Here is a 27,737-nt window from a genome sequence, read left to right on the forward strand (position 1 = left end):
CGCTGGCGTGAGGCGGTGGCCGAGGGGGGCGGCCCCTGGGGCTGCTGAGGGGGGCTCGGGGCCGCTGCGGGCTCTATGCGGGAGCTGCTGCGTCCTGCCTCCGCCAGCTGCTCGCCTGTGGGTTTCTGGGCAGCGCACCCATCGGAACTCCTCACATTCCGCTGTAAAAGTGCTTCTGGCTCCATAACGCCCCCCGAAGGTAGGCTTCTGGGGCTGGGCGTAGATGCTCAACATCAGTAAGCGCCTGCCTGCGGAACTTGGGCTAAGGAGTTTAAAACCGGGTGCGCGTGTGGTGTTGGTATGCTGAGGTCTAACGCTCCTTGAGCATTTTCCTCTTCTTGTTATAGTCTCTTTAAACGCAAAAAAATCTGTTGTAACGGTAAAAAGTGGGCTAATTGAGAACCTACCTTCTGTTTGGTAGGTGCTGAAGCTGTGATGTACCCATGAGCGAGTGCTGCCAGCCTTGTGCACCTATGGCTTCTGCGCCAGTCATTCCGGACTCTTACAACCATGTCCTGGCAGAGTTTGAATGTTTGGATCCATTGCTTTCTGCACTCAGGCTGGATTCTAGTCGTCTGAAGGTGAGTTTGTGATGTTTGCTTTTGTTATTCAATTTAAGAAGTTATCCTAATCAGTTGTTGTTCTAATTAGCCCACAAGCTCTATCATGTTCTTTGGGAGTTTGTGCGTGTTAGTTTATGGGTGTTGTGCTGTGGAGAATCACAGAAAAAGAAGAAGTGAAGACAGAATCCTGCTGCGGTGTTTTTTTAATGCAACTGCAGGGTAAAAAATACAATCTTAAGTAGTTGTTATCTTCTACCATTTGTTTGGCTCTCAGAAAAAGGAATTTTAATTTCTTTAGTGGTGGCTCTGCAGCTGGTGTTTGAGGAGTGGCACATGAAGTTGGCAAGCAGTGAACTTTTTTTTTAAAAAAAAAATAAAATAATAATAACGTGAAGAAAAGATACTGTACTTACCAGTGTGTGTGTTCTGCCTTATGATTTGTATGCCTTCAGTGCACATGTATAGCTGTGTCGAGGAGATGGATAGCTCTGGGCAGCTCAGGAGGAGGACTGAATCTTATACAGAGAGATGGCTGGAAGCAAAGGCTCTTTCTTACTCATAAGGTAAGGGTAAAATATTCTGGAGAAAAATATCCAGGGGAATTGGGACTGGGAAAGATGTGATTTAATGTTAATTTTTATTAAAAGACTCAATGGGTATTTTCAGCTCCTTAAATTGTCCAAATAAGGTAATATTTCAAACTGCTACATGTTAAAAAGGGTTGTGGTACTGGTCGGTGTCCCCAGAGCGTGTGGTGTAATGTGTTTCATGAGGTGTGAAAGAAACGGCTTGAGAGGGACAGAATTCTGCTTATCCAAATCTTACTTTTAACAACAGCAGCAAAGTCACCCCCTGAATGTTTGAGTCCAAAGAAAACCCTCGAATGTGTAACCAAAGCAACTAACATGTGGATAACTACTGTTTGGGTATCCAGACTACGAACTACCTGAATAGGCAAAGAAAATGTAGGCTTGCTTATTTTTTCTGAAGGAGGTCAAGGAATAGGGATTGCTGTTCCTACTACCCCATACTGTTTCCTGGGAGCCATTGTTGCTCCCACTATAAAATGAACGCAACCATCTTTGGAGGTTGCAAACATCTTGCTTAGTTGTGGCAAAACAGCTTCTATAGATACAAGGACAGGAGACTGATTTCTGTGTTCCCAGGCTGGAGGATGAGCTGTTGATTCTCTTGATGCAGTTGTGTTGGCTACTGCTTCTTAGAGTAAGCTCAGTGTTTGCCAACAGAACCCAAACAAACAAAAACACCTGTATCACCACAAACTGGTAGCAGCTGTTGACATTAATCTCTTATTTCATAGAGATAAAAGTTGTGTTCTGGCAAACGTAGTACAAGAATGTTTCTTACCCGTGCTTACTGCCATACCTTACTTTCAGGAAGGTGCCATTTCCCGAGTTGCCTGCTGTTTTCATGATGAAGACTACGTTGCTGTTGCTACCAGGTGAGCGATGTACTTGGAAACCTGAACGGAGGATAAATATTTTGAAGTAACTTGTAAGTTTCAGGCTGACATCTGCTGAGAACTTGGATGGGGACAGGGAATTAACTGGTACAGGCTTCAACAGAATAATTCTGGGTAGTTTGCTTATATTTTTTTCTGGCATAATTATTCTAGGAAGAAGCTGTATTTCTGTAACAGAACATCTATGAGAGAGCTCAGCGTGCAAAGATATGATAAATGTACCCTTGAGACCCTTCAGCATCAGAAGAAATGTTTTCAGTGACATGGCAGAGTGAAAGTTGCAGTTAATATCACTTACGTTGTTTAAAATTTAAATGCATATTTTTCCTTATGCTTAGCATCTTTGCTGGCAATGTCAGCTCTGAGGTGAACTTCTTGCTTAGGTTTTATATTTCTTTGGGGTAATGTGTTTTTGTCGTTGATAAAACATTGAATGCCTTTAGAATGCTTATGCTCAAGCTGTGTTTTCTTTTTAAATGTTGCAGCCAAGGTCTCGTAGTAGTCTGGGAGCTGAATCAGGAACGTCGTGGGAAACCAGAACGTATTTATGTTTCCTCTGAGCATAAGGGCAGAAAAGTCACAGCTCTATGTTGGGATACAGCAGCCCTCCGTGTTTTTGTAGGAGATCATGTGGGAAAAGTATCAGCCATCAAGATTAACACATCAAAACAAGGAAAGGTAAAGTGTCGCATACCTCAAGATAAAGAGGTTCCCAGGCGGTGCTGTGTGGATTCTTTTTTAAAGAGATGTAGAACAGAGGAAAACTTGTTTTGGGTGTCGGGAAAGCAAACTTTCTGTGTAGCTTTGACTGCAAGAGAAACAGTCTACTGAGATAACAGTAGAAATCCTTGCAATTCCATACCCAAACCTTTTTTTAGCTAATTTAGTAACTCAGCGTAAAACTGTTTTTTAATGTATAGAACTAAAAATTTTGTGTGATTTAGCAACACAGAGGCGCTGGATTCAGGCTGACTTTGTATGGGTAGGTTCTGACAGAAATTTGTCCAGACTTCAGAGATTTGAGTAAATCCACAGTTCATTTAAAATTTGTTTGCTGTGATCAAGATCAAGCATGGTCTCATAGAATTCCCTTCAGTATAGGACAGCAGTATTAAAATAGTGTGTACTGGCTGAGCTTCTTCCTCTTGGAGTTGACAAGGATCCAAGTACGCAGTTCTGGCATTTCTGAGCCTGATGGACTCCTTGGACCCCTTAGACTCCAGGTGCAGTGTCAGCCACATGTTTTGGTCCTCAGCTCATCTGTCAGTCTGAGAAAGAGCAGTCACAGGCTGATTTTTTTTTTTCTGGGCTTCCTGGATCAGTATGAAAGCTGTGCATGTTTATCCTTCTTGAATGTGTATTTCTTGGCCTCTGTGTGGATACTCTCATTCCTAAACATGTGGAATAGTTAAAACAAATGGTGGGTGGACACAAAGTTTAAACCAATTACACTTTGTGCAAAAGGCACTCACATTAATGAATAGCAGCAGCCTGATTTCCAGTCTTTCAGTGTTTCAAATTTTATCATGACTAGGTCACTTCTCCTTTTGGTTGGTAAGATGCAGCACAATGTGGAAGTAGGCATGTTCCTTCAGGTTGTTTCCATCCCTCATGAGAGATTTTAGAAGGAAAATTGTCTTAAAAGTAGCAAGAATTTTGCATTTAAAGAGCAAGAAAATCAGCTGTGGAAGGATAGGGGAGAAGGGCAAAACCCATGAAATATGTGCCTGCTTGGGCCTGTTAAGACTATTGAATCTCAAATGTAGCACAGTTTGTTCAAAGTTAGCAACTGACATGTTCATAACAAGACAGCTTTAAACTGTCAAACATGGTGATTGTCCACTAGAAAATGGGAGTGCATTTTCCAGTAGAAGTCTGTCTAGGACTTTGTTCTGGCACCCATGGAAGCTGAGAGACTTGAGTAATTAAGAGCATTTGGGTAATTCACTGCTGGGTAATAGAAAAAGTTTGTGAGTTTATATAAATCACCTAAATCTGATGGATTTTTTTTTTGTATTCAGTAATCCTTCAGATCTGTCTCTATAAGACTTGGCTGAAAGTACCCATGGGGAGAATTGAGAGCATTGGCAAGTGCACAAAGCTTACAAAAGAGTAAAGGACCCTTGTAAAGTTACAAAAAAAAAAAAAAAAACACTCTTAAAAAAATAAAAAGTCTGTGTGCTATAGGATAAGATTTATTTGCTTAAAACTTTGGTAATGGAAAACTTCGGTAATGGTTTTGGGAAGAGGATGATTTAGATTCCTCTATCTCTAAGCATTAGAACCTTGTTTCATGGGTGTACTGGGTCTGACTGAGATGTTAACTTTCCCTGCAGCAGCCCATACAGTGCTGTGCTCTGCACTTGTAGCTAGAACAGTAGTGGTATCACACCAGTGTTGTCTGTTGCTGAGCAGTGCTGGCACAGCATCAGGACTCTCTCTGACCCTCCTAGAGGGCGGGCAAAAAAGTGAGAAAAGAAACATCACCAGGGCAGCTGACTTAAACCAGCCAAAGGGATATTCCATACCATGTGGTGTCACGCTCAGCAATAAAAGGTGGAAAAAGGAAGAAGAGGGGAGGGGTGGGCTCTTGTGGGAATGTTAGTCTTCCTCCCAAACACTGGCTACGTGCGTTGAGGCCCTGCTTCAAGGACGTGGTCAAGCATCGCTCATTTGTGGGAAGTAGAGAGTACGTGTAATTTCGTTCCTCTGTGCTTCTATATAGCCTTTATTTGTTTTGTTTTGTTTTTTTTTTTTCTTTCCCCCCTCCCTTTTCTTCTTTCCCTTTTTTCTCTTTAGTTAAATTTAGTTAATAATAATCTTTCCTTAATAATTATATTTTTTTTCCCTTTAATTAAATTATCCTTATCTCAACCTGTGAGTTGTTCTTTACTTTACTTCTTCCCCTTCTCATCTAAGGTGGGGGAGTGAGAGTGGTTGTGGTGTTTAGCTGTCTAGCACGGTAAAACCACCACAATGGGGGAGAGAAGAGAGGAACTGCATTGCCTTGCTTTGTCTTAGACTGTACATTCAAGTGTATGTGAGCCTTTTCTGAATTATGCAATTTTAACTTAATGAAATAATCTTTATGCTGAACTGAGGCCCAGTATGCATTTTTTCTTTTTTCTTTAAACTGTAGGCTGCTGCCACTTTTGTGATGTTTCCTGTTCAGATTATAACCACTGTAGATTCCCGTGTTGTTCAGCTCGATTATTTGGATGGAAGACTGCTCATATCTTCACTTACACGTACTTATTTGTGTGATACAGAGAGGCAAGTTACGTTTTACTTGTAAAATATTGGACTTGCAAGGCTGCGCTGCAACCAGGAGGATTAACTGCAGAAGACTTTTTTCAGCAATTGCTGAAAGAGGAAAAAAAGCTCGTGATCTGAGTTTTTACTTAAACTAATAAATATTGCTGCAGCCCATATGTTACAAACTTTATGCAGGCTTCAGAATTTTCATTGCAGAGTTTAGAGAACAAACAATCAGTTCAGCAGTTAGGATTTAGTATTTTTATTCTTCAAGAACAACATAAAATTAATTAGAGCCTCTGTTAATGCTGCCTTAACAAATGCATTTTCTCCTCTAGAGAGAAGTTTTGGAAAATCGGTAACAAAGAAAGAGATGGAGAATTTGGAGCATGTTTCTTTCCTGCTGGAAAAAACAGCGGGAATCAGCAACCACTAATATATTGTGCGCGGCCTGGCTCAAGGATGTGGGAGGTGAACTTTGATGGAGAAGTGCAAAGCACGCATCAGTTCAAGCAGCTGCTCTCATCACCGCCTCTCCCTGTTGTTACTCTCAGGTAATGCATGAGCCTTACCGGTGATAAACAAGTTAGGGACTTCAAGACCAGCTGAGAAGATGAAATAAACTCCCAGTGCAGTCAAACTTTAATCCTAGCTGTCATCTTAACATGTTTCCATCTAATAATGAAAAGCAGTAGTTGAGTAATTAACTAAAATTGCCAAAGCCTTGGTTCTGTAGGTGTCTCTGTGACTATAGCAGTGAATTTTGCTGTTATAAGACTGTACATTTAAGCCAGGTTTAGATTTAAAGGATTAAGAATGTGATACTGTTATGGTTATGTTTTGTAATAGATCATTTTTCTTTACAGGATGGATCCTCACTGCACGACTTCCAGCTGCTCTCCACAATCTTTATCTTTCCCCAAGCTACTGTATTTGACGTGAGTATTGGTTTCCTGTTGATAAAGTAGATTTAAAAATCCTTTAATAACTTGTGTATACTCCTAATTAGTATTATCAACTTAATGTTTTTGCGTAAGAATTTTCGAAATATCACGTTAAACAACTGTCTCATTTGCTGTACTTAACATATGTAGGGATGGTGTTGGCTTACAGTGACTACTGCAATTAATTTTTTCCTGGTTAACATCTGCTTTGCTTGCAGTGAGCATTATGTTGTGACCTGGACGGAAAGAGGCATTTATATCTTTGTTCCCCAAAGTGTTCAAGTCTTACTCTGGAGTGAAGTAAAAGGTAAACTTTAAGAATCTTAGTTTGTAATGTGGTTTGTTATGTTTGCTGTATCTGAAGTCCTTGCCTAACACAAAGCCTTTCAGGCTCTATTTCTGCGGCTGGATTGCAGAACATGTATCAGAGAAATCGTTTTTGTTGTCATCTGTCAGACATACCCTTGACTAGTAACCTTCTCCCCACCCCTTTCAGCCTCCATATTTCTGAGAAACAAAACCAGGTATAAAGTGAATCTTAAAGTACAGTAACAAAATACTGTGAGGTAATAACAAAACCCACAGTACTCTTTCCCCATTGCTGTTTATTCCCAGGTATCCTGTGAAGGATAATCAAACTGCTGAAAGCTGAAAAAAATATTTTTCTAACATCTGTCTAACCAGTGAATGTATTTGTTTGTCACATGAGTGGCACCTCATAAATAGTTGTATGTATGTGGTTATAGGCACAGTCCTACAACTGTTGGGCATTGTCACTTGACTTCTTCCTTCTGCCTCCCTCCCACCTTTTGGTGTTAAGTTTCCAATGCCTTTGTCTTTGAGTGTTTGCACATAGCGTAACTATTTCCTCTGGAAACTGCTGAAAGGTCAAAGAGGTTTTCTCCTACCAAATCTGTTTGTTCTTTTTTCAAAGCTAATAATGATGTACCTCTCTCATATTTATCAGTCTTTGTTTCATTTTTCATCCTTCAAAGGAAAAGGGAACTTTAAGTAGCTTAAGTGTACTTCTGGGTGCAGTCTAGAAATGCAACTCTGGAAAGTTTTGATACTTGAATTGTGCTAATAGTTGTTAGATGCTAGCTTAGTGCTCTTTAGTGTTTGTTCTCCGTACCACTTGTATTACGCTGTTGCACATGCTTGTGCTCAAGGAAATAGGTTTTCAGCTTCCTTCAGGAACAAAAAGGAATCCTGATGAACAACTTCAGTCCTTAACATGCTTCTTCTGTGCATCTGGTTTTGCAGATATTCAGGATATTGCAGTTTACAAGAGTGAACTGTTCTGTCTGCATACAAATGGAAAAGTTGTACACCTCTCCCTTCTGCTGGTAGACCGCTGTGTAGATCGTCTGATAAGAAGAGGGTTCTGGACTCTTGCTGCCAGGGTCTCTTGTCTCTTCCAAAATTCAATAGTTTCTTGCAGAGTAAGTAAATACCTCTTTGTAAATGTGCAATGTAACTCCATTTTGTTCCCTGTTCTCTTACAATAAGTTCCACGGGTTTCCAAGGTTCATATTTTCGTAGATTTTAAGAAGTTTGCTAGACCTTATAGTTTTAGTATGAAAATTAGCCTGCATATGTAGTTCCTTGTTAATTTTTTCATGCATGCGTTAGAAATAATAATGATTCTGTTTCCCTGTGTATTTTTAGGCAAGAAAAAATTTGCCACTAGACAAGCTGGAACACTTGAAGTCTCAGCTGGATGCCTCAACCCAACAGGACCTCATTTCACGTCTGGAGGAACTGATCTTGAAAGTGGAACCTCTAGATTCTGCGTGCAGCAGTAGGAGGAGTAGCATTTCGTCTCATGTAAGTGTATTGGTAATGCCAAAAATGTTGGCTAGAAGTTTTATCTTTTTCTTACAACCATCTTGTTATTTTCTTTGTAGATGAGGCTTTTGATTTCCCTGTGTCTACTATAGGTGATAATACTGTTTTTTAAAGTTACTTGGGGTAGGGAGGCATGAAATAATACTACTAGCGTTCTTTAGGCTCTTACACCCCTGTCTTCCTGTGTTATTTTATGGATAACAGTTAAGAAATGGACAAAGATAGATACAAAGAAGCATACAAAGAAAGCTTTCTCCACAGCTGAGTTTTGTACCTTGCCGTGCTTCAGTAAAGGTCATCTTGATTATAACTGTGGTCTTATCTGGTGAATGCTGAATGTCTGAATGTTCAGAGCTGTCCTAGCCCTGTTTTAAAAATGGTCTCACTCTGCAGCTCAAACAGAAAGCTCTAAGGAAAAAATAAAGCAAAACATTCCATAGTTAAAACAACATGAGTTGCTTTTGATCTAAGTATTTAAAAAGTGAAGCTTAAAAAACAGTAACATAAATTCCATCTGGACATGGTAAATGAGTCCTTTCCATTGGCAAAGTAAACTATGTGGACTGACCATGAGCCAAAGGATGTACATGTGTCTAGAAGCAGACAGTTTTAGAGGATCCATAGTTGTGCTAGCTAGGTGTGGTTTACTGGTAGAAAGCACATGGACTCGTCTGGATGTGGGTACATGGGGTGAAGTGGCTGGTTCACATATGGGACTAAAGCCAAGATGTTTTTTTGTCTCGTGGTCTAAGTATGCCGGTTGTTCCACAGGCTGCTTTCCTGAAAGCAATTGCAGTGCGTGCATCTTTATAATGTCACTGGACTACGACTTTAACAGCATGTGTGTCCTCTGCTGTTCTGGATCTGTCAGTAATCTGATCTTCCATAGGGCTTTCTCAGATGGCGAATTATGAAGGGCTGTGAGGTTATTTCTCTTGGGATGGTTGTTTCAATTCATTGCAGGAAGTTGAACAAGGAAGTGCAACTCGAAAAACATCTGGTCTTTCTCCCTTGTCTGACAGGAAAGCTTCAGTGTCTTGGACTCGGGTATATATCGTGTTATTAGTCGACGAGGCAGTCAGTCCGATGAAGACTCATGTTCTCTCCACAGTCAAACATTCTCAGAAGATGAGAGACTTAAAGAATTTCCTGCACACCAGGAAGATGAACAGGTGGAACTTGGTAATGTTTCTTAATGAAAATATATTCTTCAGATGCAGTATTTATTTATTCTACAAGAATTTATTTGCTCTATGCTCTTATTTTCTCCTACCAAGTTATCTATAATTAAATTTTCTAATTTTTTCAATGGAAACACAATTATTCTATCCTCTAGTCAAACTCTTTCTTGAATCATTGGGGTGAAATACTGGCTCTACAGAAATAAACACATAAACAAAAATGAGAAGCGATACAAAAGGTCCAGAGGGCTTTTCCCAAGCTAGAGTTTCACTCAAAAATTTTTCCCCCTTTGTGTGCAATTCAGCATTAATGCGAGACTGTCTTGGCTGTCTGTGGCAGTGTTAATTGAGCTTCAAATGAGATTTGTTTGATGTCCCTATCCTTCCAGCCTTTTTGGCTACAGGAAAGAATTTATTAGTCTTGTCTCTGGCATTATTTCTATATTGGGGAAAACAAGTAGGCTTAGGGAGGAGTAGGCTTAGCTTTCTTGCAGGATTTCATCTGTAAAGGGGATCACCTCTTACACATTTATACATTAGCATGGGAATGATATAATTGTTAATATCTAACATTTTAACTACTCAGGGAGTGTTTCTTAATGAATACCTGTTGCTAGATGAAGCATAGTGAAATAATGTGTCTTGTTCTCTGCTCTGAAGAGGAAGAAACCTGGGATGATAAGGAGCTTGTTTAGTTCAGGGTGCGGTAGAGAGGCTTTCCAATAAAAAGGCTGCTCTTAGCTGTTGCAGAGATGTTTGAGGAGGAAGACAATTTGAATGCTTTGCTGGAGGAAAGCCACAGTAGAGTGGGAGAATTTTTGCTTCTCTGTTTGTCAATAGTGTGTCCTGCTGACTAAGGTACACGATGTTTGTAGCCTTTATGCTTACATTTGTCTCTTTACCTTCGTTCACCAAAAAAATGACAAATGAGAAAATGTGCAGGAAGGTTCCCTAACATTAAAACTCTAAAATGAAGGGTCATAGTTCTTGAGCATTGTGAGTTAAAACTCTTCTATCTGTTAAGTAAGTGATAGCAAATTTGCTAATCTAGAGAGGTTCTAGATGATTCTTGAAGCACATGTACTTCATTTGGTATTTAAAAGCAATAGACTTAATGAATGACTTCATTTTTTTTTTCTTTTTTCTTTTGCTGTGCTGCAGCTGGTTTCCCTGATCATATTTACGTAAGATGTCACAAGTTTTTTAGGTTGCTAATTTGTATAATGAACAAAAGCAGCCTTTTGGTCCCAGTCAGTTGTGACCTTTTAGGCCCTATTGAAGGAGAGTGGATTCTGTTGGAAGTTCTGTAATAGCACAGCATCTTTTCTTCTCAGCAGTGCAGATAGGTCTGACTGTTGCAAAACAGTGTCATTCTTACTCAAAAGTATCCTTTTTTCTTCATTACACCCCTTAAGTGTAATGCTTAAGTGTGCTTGTATGAGGAAATGACTAATCAAAACACCCTGTAGATACAGGTAGGTATATAACAGTGAAAAGGAACAAGTCAGGGGCTCTGTATTTCCTGTGATTCTTGTCAAAAGCCAGGGTTGTGGGTTTAATTGTGTTTTGAAGTCCCTTCAAATAGGAGTGATTTACACCTTAACCAAGATTTGTGTTTCTGTATTTCAGAGATAGTTTCCCTTTTAGGAAATAGGGCTGTGTGAGTTGATGCATATTACCACATTAAATTTTCCTATCTGCTTAAATAACTAACAGTGAATTAAATTAAGTTTTTTGTCTTTGAAATGAGCTGTGAGGTTATGTATAGATTGTAAGTTTTCAGACAGTTGTCACGGAATGTTATTTGCCTTATTATAGAACCAAAAGGTTTGAAGTTGGTAATAAAATGGTCCGTGAGACTAGGTAGTGCTTTTCTGTCTCCACATAATTTTCATCGTGAAATACTGAAAAATATGATTATCCCACGCAGATTGTCTAGCAATAAATTAGTGACTTGTGCTTTATTTCATTGTTTCATTTTTGCCAGGCCATTGTTTCATGACTCTTTATTTCAATTCCATTTGTTAGACAACGTATCTCATGCATCTGTGGCGGTTGAGGCTGACCGGAGTGAGACTTTTCTCCCATTCAGTATTCCTTTGTCATTTCGTTCCCCATCTCCTCTCGTCTCTCTCCAAGCTGTGAAAGAAAGGTAAAACTTGCAGGAGGTTCATTCATCCATTACATCCTTCCCTTTTTACGTTCTCTGAATTTGTAGCATTGTCTGTTTTAATTCATACTCTGTTCTGCAAAAATGTAACACCTGAAATGAAACACTGGAGATGCAGTCAGGTTTGCTAGGCTATTTAAAGCTTTCATCTTGACTCTAATGAAGATCCGAAGAGCTGCTGTAAGCTTCAGTGCAGCCAAGATTTCAGCCTTACTTTTCTGAATGTCTGCTAAGAATATTTAACATAACCTTGTAAACTGTGGTAGTGGTTTGTACTCAAAAAGAAACTTACTAAAAATATTGTTTTAGAATTTAGCTTTTGTGCTACTTGGATTTCTAAATGATAAGGGCTTGTGGGCAGAAATTAAAACATTTGAATGGTGCTAGATATTGCCAAAACACACTTGTGAAGTGTAGTGTCTAGCCTGCCATCTTTCTCTCCTCACATATGCACCTTTCAGTAAATCTAATGAATTCCTCAAATGTTTGTAGAATAATGGTAGTTTACTCCAGGTGCAAGTAAATATGGTAGCATCCATTTTGTGCAGAAATCAAATTGCCTTTTAAAAACTCACTTCAACATATAAAGCAAATGGTGATAAAAACATAACTTAAATAATTGTTGTGAAACTGGTGTGTTTCCTCAACAAAATGTTACTGCTCCATAATGACGGTTTGAATATTACCTCTTCTTTAATCACTTAGGTATGTCAATTATATTCTGCAACAAAAAAATGTAGTTGATATCAATAGTGTGAGTATCTCAGAACAGGTTTCAGACGTACATGCATTGTTATGAGTTCTTTCTAAATCATAAGCAACTTTTAGGAGTTTGAGTGTAAACAGTAATAGTAATTAGAACTTAAAAGTAAGTACCCTCTATGTTCTATTTATGATTAAATAAAGTAAAACAGTTGCTTTTTTTACTATTGCTTTTTAAAGTTTCCCTGTAATCCTAAAAGAAGGTGTGTGTTTTGTTTTGTTTTTTAATGCTCCTAAACTAGTTCTTAGTCAGAAAGCAAGAGGCTGAGGTCTCCGTTCAACTCTGGATAATGTGGTTCTCCTTATGGTAGAAATGGGTTTCTGTGTGCTCGTTGGGATTTCTCTTGAATAAAACACCTGGCAGGGAAAAAAAAATCGATGATGAGAAGGGTGATTTTAGTGAGCTTTATAATCGAAGAATTAACTCTGAGTGCTGTAAAATCATTTCTTACTACTAAGAGGGCCATCATTTCCTAATGCTTTCCTGATGTTTTATTAGCCCTAAAACGAAATGTAGCCAGTCTGTGTTTATTTGTGCAAATATGTCAAAATCTAAGCACTAATGTTAGTGTGAAAGCCTATGTTTTCAAGCAGCAAAAAACAAGTCTTAAGTACTTCAGTTTTTGATTCTTTGTGCCGATACTACAGACCATGACTCAAGCACAAATTCTGAGCAGTTTCTTAGGGAACTTTTGTTCTCGTTGGCCATCACTGGTATGATCCTTTTCTCAGAAGTTCTTCAGGTTATAAAGATGTCTGAAACGATGGTTTGAATGGAAAGAAAGTGCTTGCTTGTTTCAGTTGTGAACTTTGAATTTCACGTGTTTGAACTTCTGATTTCTAGTGTTTCCAGCTTTGTACGCAAAACTACGGAAAAGATTGGCACGCTTCATGTGAGCCCTGATATTAGAGGGAGGCAAGAAGCAAAGGATGACGAGCACCAGCAGGAGGTGGCTGTCAGTCTGGTAGCATCTCCCCAGGAAGAGAGAGTGTGAGTGCAAAATCATTTTGTCTTAGCAATTGCATTTGCTGGGTGTTCTGAGGCTAGCAACCTAAAGAAAATGTGCTGTTTCAAGGAGAATGAGGAGCTCAGGTTGGTTGGTTGTTTTTTTTGTTTGTTTGTTTGTGTTTTCACAGCTGCTGTTTGATACTCTGGGTTTAGCTGGTTCTTGCTGGCTTCTTACCTAGAAACTGGTTCAGGATGTTGGAGCATGCAGTCTCCGCAGTGCTGTAGTTACTGAATTGTAAGAATGTAGTGTATTCAGCAACTCTTACGTAGCATACCTTTGCCTGCTTGGGGTATGAGTCCAACAGTTTGTCCTGCACTTACAGAGTGGGGAGTCAACACACTTTTCTCCCTCAAACCGTGTTTTATGGTACCTATAAAACGTAATGGCTGTCCAGTTAACACAGAGTTTAACTGTTTCATATTCCAGTAATTTGATAATTTATGGTAACTTTCATATGGTGTCATATTTTTTTTCATTTAGTGTCTTCAGAAATCTACTGTAGTTAGAGCAGAAGCCATAATAAAGGTCACAGAAACATTATTATGGTTGCTCTTCATGTCCAATTCACCTGTAACTTCTGTTGGTTGAGCTGTTCCTTCTATAGAAATGGGAGCTTTATTTGTTTTAATAATGGAATTTATGTTGTTTCCTGGCAAATCTGAGGAATATCCTCATGTAAATTATTAAATACAATGCTTCAGTGAAGGCTGAGATGAATGTATTTTTCTAGATCAGAACCACAGAGCTGCCAGATTCCAGAAGAGGATCATCTAAGAGATCTCAAGGCTGCAACAGCAGAAGCAATGTAAGCTGGGCAATTTTTAGTGTCAATATGTTGGGCTTTAGTAGAAAAATGACTGATTTTTTTTCATTGCAAACATGTAAAAGTAATGTTGTAAATGTCTATTAATGTTACCTGTAAGGCTCTCATTTTGGTTAATGATTTGTTTCCCCCATTTAAAACGAAGCAAAACCCACTATAAGCTTGGTTAGGACAAAAGGGTAACACCGAGTAACTATATCCTAACTACAAGCATGCTTAAAACAAACAAAAAACAACCTACAACAATGGCAAAAAAAAAAAATAAATCACTAACACAATGTGCACACACACAAACGCACCTAACAAAAAATCCCTGGATGTCTTTAAAAGACATTTAGATGTAGAGCTTAGTGATATGGTTTAGTGGAAAACTTGTTAGTGTTAGGTCAGAGGTTGGGCTCAGTGATCTTGGAGGTCTCTTCTAACCTAGATGATTCTGTGAAAAATCAGTTCTGAAAGAAAGCCTGGGGAAATCAGGAAGTACAGCAGCAAATGCAGATGGTGCAAGTAGTTTAAATTCTGTTTGATGCATTCAAAACCACAAAAACAGCAGCTAACTGTAAGTCAAGTTCAGGAGTATACTTTGAATTGGACAAAATGTACATAATATTTTACTTGTGATGTCTTACAGCTGTGAAGCAACTTAGCAAGTTTCTTTTTTTTTTTTTTTCTACAGAGCCAAACTCCAGGATCCCCTGGTTTTGTTAGAACCACAGTGCATGAGACAGGTTTTACGAGAATGGCTTGTCTATCTGGAAGAAAAATTTGGCAGCAGAGAGCGTTTTGATTCCTCTGTTAGGAAGAACAAGACTGGATGTGCTGCAGAACAGAGGGAAATCCTGGAGGAAAACCTGCAAGTAGATCCAACTGGTGGAGACCTAGTAGAAAAAGAACCGAACAGTATCTTGGAAGACTGCACTGAAAGTAGTGATGAAACTTGTGAAAGCCAAACTGTATGTGAAAATAATACTAATTTCAAGGGACCTTTGGGTGACTCCTTTCAAATTTCTGCTCCATGTGACATAGAACCAGATGTTCAGAAAGATCTTGTGGAGCTGACAACTCTGTGTTTTGAGCTGAGTGTGTTTTCTTGTGGAAACGGTGATTCAGAGGAAAGCTCTGATCAAGGTCTGCCATTAGCAGCTTTGTCAACCTTGGCTTGTAGGTTTATACAAAGCTACTTCTTTCTTCTGGATTTGAAAAGACTAAAGCAGTGCATTATAACCACGTATGCAAACAGCCCTAATGTATGGAATACATATATCGCAGGATTGAAAGGTAACTAATGAAAATTTTATTACTAGTAGGCTGAGAGAAAGACTTTTTGTTTGGGAAGAAAAAGAAAATAAAGTTTGAATATTCCCATTTATGCCTGCAAATTTTCCTTCTGTGAATATAGTGGGGAAAGGTGATTAGTAGGTGGAAGGTTTTGTTCTGTTTTGGGGTTTGTGTGCTGTTCCCCAGAAGGCTAATATAGGGAAAAACTACTGGCTCCTAGGAGAGAGGAGCCTCACTTTGCAATTTCATAGAAACTACTTCTGAAGCTGTTAATGTATATGGAGCTTGTTGGTTGAACAGTGTGGCAATTACAGACCAGATCTTTGTGAAAGCAAATACATGCCCTTCAACGAGCAGAAAAATCTTATGTAAAATCAAATATCTATAGAAATAAAGCAGAAGGTTGGAGATGGGACTTCAGTATTTGCCTTGGAAATGGAAGGCCTGACTTAAAGAGCACTGTCATTGGTGTGAAAAAAGGCTGAATGGTCCCATGCAAGTGAATGGCTTGTGATCACTTCAAACTTCCCTTTTCTGCAGAAATCCTTTTGGTATTTTTGATTTCTCTTTAGTCTTATTGAAGTAAAGCTTCTTGATTATACTGGAAAACAGAACTATGTCTGTTCTCTGTATGCGGTTTCTGCTTTGTGTTCTCTTTTAAGAGTGACTTAAAGTCTTAGCATTAATTTGGCACTAACAGAGATCAGTCAAAGAACAGAATCTTGCTTTGATGGTTGGCATGTGGTGCTGGGTTTCTTGGAATTTATTCATAATTTGTGTCTTCATGAGAGCTTTAAAGTAATGTATACGTTCCCAGTTTGCTCTCAGTTGGACTGTACTCGTGTTTGCAGACTGATACCAACATTTCATCAGGATCTTGGTTTATGATGAATTCTGCTTTCAGTTTGGTCACTGACTTCACAGAAGTTTTTATTTATTAATAGAAGCAAAACATACTATACTGAAAACTGCAGATCTACATTATATTCAGCAAGCCATATGTCTTGCAGTGTGCACTTGTGGTTTTTTTTTTTTAATAGAGAAAAACTGCATCCTCTGAAGTCCAAAGACTTCAGAAATGAGAAATATATCAAGAATATTATTCTGTGCCTTCATTGTATCATTTATAACTGAAACTTGGAAGCCCTGCCTCCAAGTGATGTTGACTTCCATGAAATGAACAAGTGTTCACTTGTTGCTACTGTTCTAAGGAAGTAGAAAAGGTAACTTGTATCTGTACATGTAACAACAGTTTTATGTGTGTTAAGGCAAAACATTGTTTGTATCTTGTAACATGTGCACTGATTTATTTCAGAACTAACTTGTCACAGTCCTGTTGCTTTGGCAATGGAAAATGAAGATATGTTGAAAATACTGAAACTGTTGCATGACCTGGGGCCCTGGGATGATGGCCCTCTGTTACTGGTACATGCTCAAAGGTAGCCAAGTCCTTTTTTTTTTTTTTTTTTTTTTTTTTTTTTTTTTTTTTCCCTCTTCTCCATATTGTGAACTTGCTAGCAGGAATTGCTTTTGAGAGCTTCACACTTTATGAAGCTTTCTGGGAATCTCTTCAGAAGATCACCTTTCTGAAAATGTTTTTTGTTCTGTCTCTCTTCAGGCTTTATGAAAAATTTGGGGAAACAGCTCTTCGGCCCTTAATCAAGTTCCACCCCTCTATTTCACCTTCTGATATCAAGCAGCTTTGTTGGAATGATCCAACTCACTTTTTAGCATATTTAGATAGCCTGCTGAAGTCACAGCCAGAGGATAAAAGGTAAAGGGAATAGAGAGCCTTTCACCTATGTGCTGCCTTCATCGCGTGGCTGTAATTTTTTTTTGTTTAACTGTTTTGATATTTCTATGGTTGGTGCTCTTTATCATTAGTTTTCAGATCATTCTGCCAGTTTTAGTTGATTTATCAGTATGGATTTTATTAGCTTAGGTGCTAGTTCTAATATTTTTTTTCTGCAACATACTTTCAAAATAACCTGCTATTTTTGTTCTTGTGCCTACTGTTCAGCATACCCAGGTTAGACAGTATTTAGGGGAAAAAAAAAAAAAGCAAGGGGAATCCAACCTCTGTCAACTTAATGGGTTTCAGTGGTTCCCTTCAGTCCCTAGGAACATAAATGATTCTATTTTTTTTCCATACTTAATTTGAATCATGATTTATTTGTTTGCTCATGTGCAACTTTTATGTCTCCATGTATCTGGTATATTTAAAATCAGTATTTTTTCCCCATGTGCCTTGTTTTGTAGGCCGTCTCTTCTTAGATCTCTTCTGCAACCGGAATCAATACGACTGGATTGGTTGTGCTTGGCGGTTTCTCTTGATGCACCACAAAGAGCAAATACTGTGGATGTGGAAGGAAATCCCAGGTAAAGCGGGGTTCACCTGAGGTTCTGAGTGCAGCAAAAAGGGAGGCTTAGGTTTTATATGACACTTTGGATGTCAGTGAATCCTTGGAGCATTTTGCATATTGCAGAGTTCAGCAGAAGCAACCAAAGGATTAAATAACTACCTGTAACACCTTATTGAATGACTGTTCTTGCTGAGACTATGCCATGTCTTGTTAATGTTCCTACTTCTACTTGATAAACCTGAATTTCTTGTAGAGAGAACTTTTTTTGGGAAGAAAACCATTAATGTTTTAAAACAAAAATTTTATTTGTCTAGGCCACGATCACATTTGTTTACATGGGGCTACAGCCAGCTCATTCTGCTTTTGATTAAACTCCCAGCTGATTTTGTTACAAAAGAGAAAATGGCAGACATCTGTAAATCACATGGGTAAGACGAAAGCTTGCTAATTCTTTATACTTGCTTCATTGGTACTCTTATCCCAAAAAGATACAAACAAAAAACGCTTATCTGGTCCTAGCTTGAACAAGTTTCACTCAAAAACATTTCCTGTTTTGAGGTTGAATTTTAAGAGTCCGATTTAATGCATCTGATACCTTTGTGAGCCTGCTCTGTGATGAGCCATATGATTGTTGGCATTCAAGAAGTGCAATTGCTTCTGTCTTCCTTAAGTGAATATTTAATTGTTCTTTGTTTCAGTTTAGGATGAATATTTGATTCCTGGAAATTTTTACTCTGTTATTTAAGGTTTTGGCCTGGTTACCTTTTCCTCTGTTTGGAGCTGGATAGAAGAATAGAAGCCTTTACTAATATTGCTCATTTGGATGATTTGAGCCTATTGAATGAAGAAGATGGTTAGTGAATCTTAAGCTGTGTACACATTTCTGCAACATCAAAACTGCCCTTAGTCTCTGCTGATTAAGTTTCTCAAAAGTGGAGATAAGCTGTTTCTGTTGGTGGTGGGTTGTTTTCTTTTTTTATTTTTGAAGTGTTTTAGTAGCAGTCCCACTTGCTTGGTGTACAGCAGCATATTTGAAAAACCTAAGTGGGTGTTACGCTCTTGCATCTTCACATTGTGTTTCATGAAAGCTAGAAAACATTTAACACCTCAGGAATGTAGGGTTGTTTATCAGGAGTAAAAGCTAGATTTGGAGGAAAAGCTAGCCTCCCCATGTGGCGCAGAACTCCCCCCACTACACATGTTTATACACACAAAGTTGCAGTGAGCAAAGTATTGTCCCAGTAGCCTTAAGATGAAACAATTCTTTGTTTTTTGACTTGAAAAAGCCTCCAATGCTGAAGTATTGCGAAGTTTTGCACTGAATCTTGACACTGAGTCAGTCAAGGCAATACAGTTCTGTATGCAATTTGCTTGTTGATGACACTTGATTTTCTTGCATTTCCAAAGAGAAAAACAGGATAGCTAGCTTCCTTTTTAGGTATGGATCTGTTTAAAACAGTAGGCTTGTAATAAACCTTGTTTTACAAACAAGGTAACAAATTTGTTTTTGCATCTAGGTTCAATTCCAGAGACTATAGAAGAATGGAAGTTTCTTCTGCATCTCGCACAAAATCACAGCGCTGTTTTCCACCACCATGGCCCACAGAATGGAAATGCTGCCAGCGACGGTAGCCCCAGCTGGCCAAACTGCATTACTGTGGAAAACATAGCTCTCTTACTAGCAAAGGCCATTGGCCCAAATCGTGCCTTGCCTCTATTGCAAGAGTGTGGCGTGATGCTAGAATTGTCTGAGAGATTTACTGGAGTGTGTGAGATACTGAGAATTGCTGAGAAAAGGCAAAGGTAAGATGATGCATCAACGGAAGATCTGTATATGCACACCATTCATTTTAGATCTTCTTGGTGCTTTAAAGTTTCTTTTCAGTTAACAAAAAGATAAAATATTTCACACTTCTGCCTTGAATTTTAAACTCAATGAAAAATTTTCTTTTAAGAACTATGTATTGTCAATATAGCTACCTTAAAATGGGGGTGCAAAAAGGAAATGGAAAACTATATATTAGATATATGTGAAGGAGGTTTTGTCTTGTAGAGAGTCTGATCCAACCCCTCCAGAGAAAGCATGCCATGGTGATGTCATGATATGTAATCGTGTTTTTGACAATTTTTGACAAAATGCTTTAAAAAGCAAAACAGTTGTTGTTTCTATTGTTAGTTTTTTTTCAACAGTTTAACCTTTTCTTTTCCTTTGATTTTCTTGCAGAGCCCTGATTCAGTCCATGTTGGACAAGTGTGACCGGTTTTTGTGGTCTCAGCAAGCATAGAAAAAAAGTGGGAAAACTCTGGGATCTGTAATGTGTATATTAAAGTGCCTCTCAAATTTTCAGGCTCTTAAAGAAATGAGCTTCTCCCTAAAAATTCGGTTTTACTGAGCCAACATCCGTCTGACAGGTATCTGGGAGCTGTTCACAGTGCTTTCTTATTCATTAGAGATGAGTTTTTACACTCCAGAACTTCAGTCAAAAGAATCCAGTATTTATCTCAAAATTAAGCTCACAGATTTCCAACATAAAAATGCCTTAATTTATTTTCTGAGTCTGCATGACTTAAGCGTTAAGGGTATGAGCCCCTAAGGATCAAATCATGGTGTATAGATTTTTTTCTCATTGTTTGCAAACACAAGAAGCCATTCCTGGGAAAGATTTAAGCATGTAATTTTTCATTTTCCTGTAAATAATACTTACTTTTTAAAGTAGCTGTAGAAGTACTAGGTGTGATATGTATTTTTTCCTCTTAAATTATATGCACTGTCCTTATCCATTTGCAATTAATTATTTGAGACAAGTCTTAAAATAATGAGAAAATATTTCTCAGGAGTGGGTTAATGGAAACCTGATGAAAAGAACTTACTAAATAAACTCACTGTTAAACTATAAAAGTGACATTTCTAAATTGCCTATATCTGCTTTTGAAATATGAGTGTAGACTTTGGCTGTGATATTTTGACAGACCTCAGGACAGAAATATTCCACAGTGGTTTTTGACCTTTTAGAAAGCAAGAGGACCACATATCTTATTCTAATATTTTCTTAAAAGCTGAATGTGTAGAGTTATTTCAGATCAATGCCATAGAGCAAGAAATCTTTAAGTATCTGTTATAATATGAAGACTCGTAAAATCACTTGGGTTTAATTTCTTGTTTACAGAACTATGTTTTATATGAGTACTGTTTCTGCACTTAATGCCTGTTTGAACAGTTTCCTTTTTAAGCTACTAGTTTTGACCCTTTTCACTGTTAGATTCTCACAATTTCCTCACATTGTCTTATCAATAATCAATTTTTCCAACTGTCATTTAAACAACAACAATAAAAAAAGCTATTGCATGCATTAGAACAAAACTTTATTCTTTTCAAAATCTGTAATTTGGACAACAAATGCCTTGAAAGCATTTCTTTATACAGATATGAAAAGAATCTTAGGCAGATTTGCAGGACTTACACTATTCCCAAATAGTGCTTTTATTTTCATCAAAATAGGGCCATAGTAATACAGCTTTCCGACTTGGATGGATGCAGTCTGACTCTTTCATCTCAATTGCAGGAAAGACTTTATTGTGGAGAGTTGGTTACTTCACTAGAGGAAATGAAGCTACAGATAGAGAATTAGTAGCAGGCTTTCATCTCTTAATACTGTTGCTTGTGGAAAAGCCAATAAGTAAGTACTTCTAAAAAAGAAAACTTCAAACACTTCAGATTTTATATTTTGACATGGAAACAGCACAGATCCTTCTGTGAGAAGCACACCATGCCCTTATGTTACATTACAGTAAGATTGTTCGAGTAGGACCCAGGCACTTACAGTATGTGGTGAGGTTAAACAAGTCGGATGATGTCAGTGTCTGTTTATCTGCCAAATGAACACACTGCTACCTCAGTGACTGTTAGGCCTAACTGTTTCATGCAGTACATCAAAGCTTTAGCTGAGTACTAGTGTTGCCTTTCTTAGGGGAAGTTAGCTGGCTTTGTAAGAATGTAGCTGACTTATCTCTAGATTTAACTGTTCTACTTTATTTGTTCCGTGTACATTGTATACATAGCAGTCTTTTTCACTTCGGGGAATATTTTGTACACTCAATTAACTTTTGTTGAGTGGTGGGTTGTGTTTTTTTTTTTTTTTAAATAAATCATAACTTTCCACTCCAAAGTTTCTCTTGTTCTTATTTTTTTTTGTTGTAGTAGTCATACAGCTAATGTAACAGGAAGTATTTGTTAAAATCTGTAATTTAAAGTGAGCTTGTGTTGACGACTTCAGTTAACTTGGTTGTCAATAAAGAGTAAGGGTTTATTTTTTGAAGACATGTCAGCAAAATTGCTGCTTCCTATTCTTAATGCATATGCTTTCATCATATATGGATAATGTGAAGGAACTGTGATATGAGATGGTCTCATGCTTAGAATTTAGTTGTACAGAGCAACGCTATCATCCTAAGGCTTCCTGAAGGATCCCCCTTACCAGCTCTTCATCAGCCAGTTAAGCGTACACCACTGGTCAATTAAGCCAGCCTGCAGTGAAGCAGCTTTTTTCTCTTCCTCTTCCAAAAAAAACCAAACAACCTCTACCTGGCTCAAAACACTTATTTCACCATTAGAATTATCAAAACCTACCAGGAGCTGCATTTTATTTAAGGTAAACATCTATACATATGATCTGTTTCTTGAAGAGGGGCCATGTTTGCAGTTACTAAGTCTATAAGCCTGATGTCAATGCTCGTAATTACTGCACGGACTGGCATGGCAGAAGTCCGGAAGTGAATTCTTGCTTGAGTAAGCTAAGACAAGGCCATCTTCCCAGAATATAGAAAAACAGCATGTATTATTGTTCCTGAGCGGGGAATTCACCTCATACCATTTCCCAATCAGAGGCTTATTGATTTAGGTTGCAAAATACCAAGATTGCAAAATGACTGCATTCATAGATACTTAAGATTAAAAAACAGTTTGAGGGGTAGAACTGAATAGTGTTTTGGTTTAATTGTATTGGTGTGTATAAAGTCAGAAGACAGTCTCAGAGTGGCTCTTACATATGCTACATTTACCTGGTGTATACATGCAGCTTGTGCTTCAGTGCTAGAACAGAAGGGAATATTTTGCTCAAATGCTGGTGCTTGTTCATTGGCAGCTTGCCTATGTCTCTGTGAAAAGGAGCAGTTGTTGGCTGCAACTTTTTTCTGTGGGCCAAGGGCTGTGACTGGGAAGGCAGGCCAAGAAGAGACAGGAAAGCAGGGCTCAGGAGAGTTAGGAGGATACACTCCGTGATCTAAGGATATGCTCCAGTACTTGTCTTCTTGCAGTTATTCTCATGTTTGTGCTTTTTGCAGGAAAAAGCTTGGTTTAGTGGAAATGTGAAACATCAGACTGAATTATAAAACTCAAAAGAGCCTTTTGTGCTCAAAAAATGTCTGAGCTCTTGTATGGAAGAGGTCCTTAGGTTATGTCAGTTTTGCAGGTAGTGTTCTGTTATAGGTCCCTGGACACAGGGGCATATGTGAGAGTTCTAGTGAGCGAGCTCTACCTCAGTTTATAGGAATTATTTTCCAGTCATGACTGACTTTAAATCAAAACAAAAGAGGAGACAGACAGGGCTCTGCAGCCAGCAGAGATGTACTGAAGGGGCATGAGTCATCAGTAGGGTGTGAATAGAGTTGTGGTAAAACTTGGCACTCCGGTCCCTACAGTAACTGTGGTGTTGCATTGGTAGACGTGATTCGTGGGTAGCAAGGGCAAAACAATGGCTCCCTGCTTTTTGTAAGGTTTCCCTTTCTGTTGGGTTAGGGTACAGGTTCTCCTTGTCCCAGATAATTGAATTTAGAGGTACGGCATAAAAGAAAATATCTGTCCTTTTGCTCCAGGCCTGTCTATGGAAAATATCTCTTGTTCTCCTTAAGTAAGTTTTTCTTTGGAGGAAGAAGACCAAGACAGACAGCTGCTGGCACTTTATTAACCCAGTTTGTTATTGTACCTCTTTTACCTCATGCCCCTGCTGTTAAACTGCAACTGCTAATTACATGTAAGTGACAGAGTTGTGAACAGAGCAGCAACACCTACCTCTTCTGCAGAGAATTTAAAGAAACTCTCTGTGATTCAAACTTGTTAAATTGTGTATGAGACTGCACAATGGGAGATGTTTTGCTTGCCTAGTCCAGAGCCTTCTGCAGAAGAAACTTGTTAGTTGTTATTAAAAGGGAAGTAAGCACCAAGCACTTCTTGAGTAGATCCCTAACCAAGAGTAGGACAGTGAGTAAACAAACTATGAACCGCATCGATAGGGCTTGACACTTGATATGGCAGTCTTAAAATCTAGCAGAGATGTGGCTATATGGGTTTGAACTTCCCCTTTGGTAGAACATTTATTACTGCATTAAAACCTCTCCTTCCTTTAGCCTCCTTGAGCCCCACAGAGCTGTTGTTGCAGCAGGATGGCTGAAAGTCCCTTGAGAGGAATCTGTGGGAGCAACCAACAGAAGGACAAACCGTCTAGGCCTTCCTCAGGGTGGCACAAGTATGTGCTATCTTAAAGCAAGGATGTACATGTTCACAGTTTGCTCTTAACTCCATTGTGAAGCAACACTTCCATCAGCTCTGGGATCCATCTTGTCAGCCCAGCACCTACTAGTGCTGGCTATTCCTTGCGGTTCCACACTGTTGGCTAGCTAAGCTCCTCCGTGCTGCTCTCTTGTTCCACATCCTTAAAAAGACAGGGGAAGAAAATATGAAAAACATCTCATGGGCTGAAATAAGGACAGTGAGGTCACTCACCAGTTACTGTAATGAGTAAAACAGACTCAGTGTAAGGGAGATTAATATAACTTATTGCCTGTTGGTAACAGACTCGAGCAGTGAGAACTTAAAAGCAAACTAAAAGCACCTTCCCTTCTTCTACCCTCTCCTATCTCCTTCCCCTTGAGTGGTGCAGAGGAACAGGGAATGGGGGCTGCAGTCAGTCCCTAATGCTTTTTCTCTGCTGCTCCTTCAGGGTCACTCTCTGCCTCTGCTCCCCATGGGGTTCCTCCTATGGGATGCCATGCTTCCTGCACTGATGCTGTGATGGTTTCCTACAGCCAGCAGCTCTTTAGGAACTCCTCCAACATGGCTCTGTACCATGGGATCCATCCCCCAGGAGCAAACTGCTCCAGCACAGGTGCCCCATGGGTGGCAGCTCCCCCCAGACCCCTGCTCCTGTGTGGGCTTCTCTCCACGGGCTGCAGCTCTGACCCGGGGCCTGCTCCTGTGAGGGCTCTCCTTGGGCCGCAGCCTCCTCCAGGCCACATCCACCTGCTCCACCATGGGTCTTTCCACAGGCGAGCTTCTGCTCCAGTGCCTGAAGCACTTCTTCCCCTCCTTCTTCACTGACCTTGGTGCCTGCAGGGCTGTTTCTATGTTTTCTCACGCATCTCTTCCATCTGCTGTTGTGCAGCAGTTTTTTTTTTCCACACCCTTTCCTAAATGCTGCCTCAGAGGCCCAACCAGCGTCGCTCACTGGCTCAGCTCTGGACAGTGGCAGAACCTTTTGGAGCTGACTGGAGCTGGTTCTGGTCTGTCCTGGGACAGCTGCAGGGCTCTGCTCACAGAGGCCACCCCTCAGCCCCCCGGCTACCAAACCCTTGCCACACAAGCCCAATACACTTGTGCACAGAAACAGACCCAATCTTGTGCTCCGAGGTAAATGCAGGTGATCAGGCAGCTTCCCCTACAAGCTCTGTCCTGCACAAGTCCCAAAAAAGCGTGACTGTTAAGTCAGCCATAATACTTCAAATACATAGAACACTTCAGTCCTTGAGGCTGTTTCTCAGTCTGCTTGGTGTGAGGAGCAAATAGTTCCATGGACAGCACCAAAGAAGCACCATACACTCTAAAAAGTTGTGCAACAGGATCCATGAACTTTAGCCAGGACAAGGGCAGGCTTACTGAAATTCTGTGTTGAAATGAACGGTGCTGGGGAATTCCCACCCCTGGGTATTCTGCCCAATTTCCTCTTTCGGGAGCCTGAACCGCTTATAAATACCCTCTCTGAGAGCACAGGAGACAAGCTTCATCTCCTCCTGGCTTTGCCTTTCTGGAGCGGTGAGTGATACTCTGAATTTACAATATGCATGCAGTGTGTTTTTTTCTCTTTTTCTGGGGGAAAGAACTAATGTTTTAGCATGTGGGACTTCTCTGTACTCACGAAAGGAGCTGCAGGGAATGCTAAAACACAAGTGTCTCCTGTCCATCTGTCTTTGTTGAAGAGTCCTGTGTTGAGCTCATGTTTGCACAGGAGGCATCAGTTCTTGTGGGGCAAGAAGTGGGCTCGTGGGCTGGCTGCTAGCACTGGGGTGGCTGCACAACTGCTCCTGCAGCTGCCTGGGCACGGGTATGAATGCTGTGTCAGAAATCTCTATTGAAAGCTCTAAAACTGTTAATCTCTCTTTTTCCCAGCTCCGTGTCACACTTGGACAGGGAACCATGAGGCTCTGTATCTGCTTCGTGTTGCTCGCCGTTATTGTGTGTGCAAGTGCTGACAACCCATTTACACGTGGCGGAAGATTTGTCTTGGATGCAGCTGGAGGTAAGCTGCTCTGTTGCCACAGGTCTTTCCCTCAGGACGCCTGCCCGAGCACGGGTTACATGCAGTCAGTGGGTTCAGCCCTCCAAGCAGGGAGGTCTGCAGCTCCCGATGAGGGACCCCTGCTGGTTGCTGCTGGGAAAGGGCCCTGGTCAGCCCCCGCTGGCACTTTCTGTTGGCAACTCCCGTGCAAAAGCCAATGTGGAGGAGCACCTCTGCATTTCTTTTCCTTGGGCCTTTCTAAGCACAGCACAAAGGATGTGACAGGCCAGAGCTCAGACTTGGGCGCACCCCTGCAGCCAAACAAGGCACAAGGACTGCAGGAATAGTCACTTGCTCATGGAGAGCTTTTTGTGGACAAGCTGGGGGCACAAACCCTCTGCTGGTAAAGCCCCAAAGTGCAGCCGTGCTTTCTGTGGTGCACAGCATGGAACTGAAGGGCCACTGCCTGCTTGCTGAGCTTCACCTGCCCCTACGGTGCCCCAGCCAAGCCGTGCAATACTTCCATGGCTCCATGAGGGTCTCCCCAAGGAGCCCCCTTTCTTCTGCTTTGCCAACCTCCCCTAGCTTAGTAGAAGAGGTTTTTCAAGGGAGCCTTGGGGACACATGCAGCTTTCTGGCCCAGCAGCAGCCTGTGAGCTTCTGGCTGAAGTGGTACTTGGCTGTTGCAGGGACGAGATTTTAAAGTTAACATCGCCTCTGTCTCTCCGCTTTCTTCAGGAGCATGGGACATGCTCAGAGCATACCGGGACATGCGCGAGGCAAACCATATAGGTGCTGACAAATATTTCCATGCTCGTGGCAATTACGATGCTGCCCGAAGAGGACCTGGTGGTGCTTGGGCAGCCAGAGTGATCAGGTAAGGGAGCTTCTCTGGTTGTTAACAGCAAGTTCCTAGGGATCTGGGCATCCCAGTCAGAGTGAAGTCCTTCTTGACACACACACAGCTTTTGGCCCAGAAGAAGAGGGGAGGGGAAGCAGTCGGTGCCTGAGCAGGCTGTCTGCAGATGGAAAGGTGCCTCCCTTCCCACATGGCAGGGAGCCTTTCTTCTCTTCCTGAGCAGGCAGATTTCTTATCTCTGCATTTTTGGTGGAAAAGTGCTATTTTTCCTTGCTGGCCCACTTCCTGACATAAGTCACAGGTTCCACCACTGTGCTCAGATAAGGACTTAGCATGTGTCTGCACCAGGCGCTGAGCAGTCCCGCGGAAAACCTAACGTTAGGCGAGTGAGGAAACGAACACGAAGCGATGCCTGTGAGGGGGGTTTGTGCTGGCTGGTTCACGGGGCCCCTTTTGTTTCCTCCAGTGATGCTCGTGAAAACTGGCAAAGCGGCGTGAGCGGCAGAGGCGCCGAAGACACCCGTGCCGACCAAGAGGCGAACAAATGGGGCCGCAGTGGCGGGGACCCCAACCGCTACAGACCCCCGGGCCTTCCCAGCAAATACTAACGCGCGGTGTGCCCCTTCCCCCTCCCTCACGCCCCCCCAATAAA

General features: G+C 40.5%; 2 protein-coding genes across 3 annotated transcripts; both read left to right on the forward strand.

Annotated features, from left to right (window-relative positions):
• The first annotated feature begins 83 nt into the window (after positions 1 to 83).
• HPS5 (HPS5 biogenesis of lysosomal organelles complex 2 subunit 2) lies at positions 84 to 21,779 on the forward strand. Of its 2 annotated transcripts, XM_084287398.1 has the most exons (23): positions 84 to 199; positions 422 to 581; positions 1,016 to 1,126; positions 1,961 to 2,025; positions 2,532 to 2,724; positions 5,186 to 5,323; positions 5,644 to 5,855; positions 6,168 to 6,239; positions 6,464 to 6,552; positions 7,509 to 7,687; positions 7,914 to 8,072; positions 9,116 to 9,275; positions 11,303 to 11,426; positions 13,051 to 13,197; positions 13,947 to 14,021; positions 14,716 to 15,317; positions 16,633 to 16,756; positions 16,936 to 17,091; positions 17,577 to 17,696; positions 17,995 to 18,108; positions 18,427 to 18,533; positions 19,198 to 19,483; positions 19,905 to 21,779. In XM_084287398.1, the coding sequence occupies exons 2-23, from the start codon at positions 444 to 446 to the stop codon at positions 19,963 to 19,965; spliced, it is 3,432 nt and encodes a 1,143-aa protein (XP_084143524.1). In that variant the 5' UTR covers positions 84 to 199; positions 422 to 443; the 3' UTR covers positions 19,966 to 21,779. The 2 variants fall into 2 exon arrangements, with proteins under 2 accessions (XP_084143524.1, XP_084143525.1); XM_084287399.1 differs by lacking the exons at positions 19,198 to 19,483; positions 19,905 to 21,779 and having other exon boundaries at positions 18,379 to 18,440.
• A 3,965-nt stretch (positions 21,780 to 25,744) lies between these two features.
• On the forward strand, positions 25,745 to 27,736 carry LOC311209846 (serum amyloid A protein). The gene is made up of 4 exons (XM_084287382.1): positions 25,745 to 25,763; positions 26,118 to 26,247; positions 26,965 to 27,103; positions 27,552 to 27,736. The coding sequence occupies exons 2-4, from the start codon at positions 26,145 to 26,147 to the stop codon at positions 27,691 to 27,693; spliced, it is 384 nt and encodes a 127-aa protein (XP_084143508.1). The 5' UTR covers positions 25,745 to 25,763; positions 26,118 to 26,144; the 3' UTR covers positions 27,694 to 27,736.
• Position 27,737: the final 1 nt, after the last annotated feature.

Source organism: Netta rufina (genome assembly GCF_964035555.1).
Source record: "Netta rufina genome assembly, chromosome: 5".
Classification (NCBI taxonomy): Eukaryota; Metazoa; Chordata; class Aves; order Anseriformes; family Anatidae; genus Netta; species Netta rufina.

Bases quoted from the DNA above. Each gene is read 5' to 3' on its own strand.
- LOC311209846 (XM_084287382.1), top strand. From the start codon at position 26,145: ATGAGGCTCTGTATCTGCTTCGTGTTGCTCGCCGTTATTGTGTGTGCA. The intron at 26,248-26,964 runs GTAAGCTGCTCT...CGCTTTCTTCAG, and splicing joins TGTCTTGGATGCAGCTGGAG to GAGCATGGGACATGCTCAGA. The intron at 27,104-27,551 runs GTAAGGGAGCTT...TGTTTCCTCCAG, and splicing joins TGGGCAGCCAGAGTGATCAG to TGATGCTCGTGAAAACTGGC.
- HPS5 (XM_084287398.1), top strand. From the start codon at position 444: ATGAGCGAGTGCTGCCAGCCTTGTGCACCTATGGCTTCTGCGCCAGTC. The intron at 2,725-5,185 runs GTAAAGTGTCGC...TTTAAACTGTAG, and splicing joins ACACATCAAAACAAGGAAAG to GCTGCTGCCACTTTTGTGAT. The intron at 17,092-17,576 runs GTAAAGGGAATA...CTTGTTTTGTAG, and splicing joins TCACAGCCAGAGGATAAAAG to GCCGTCTCTTCTTAGATCTC.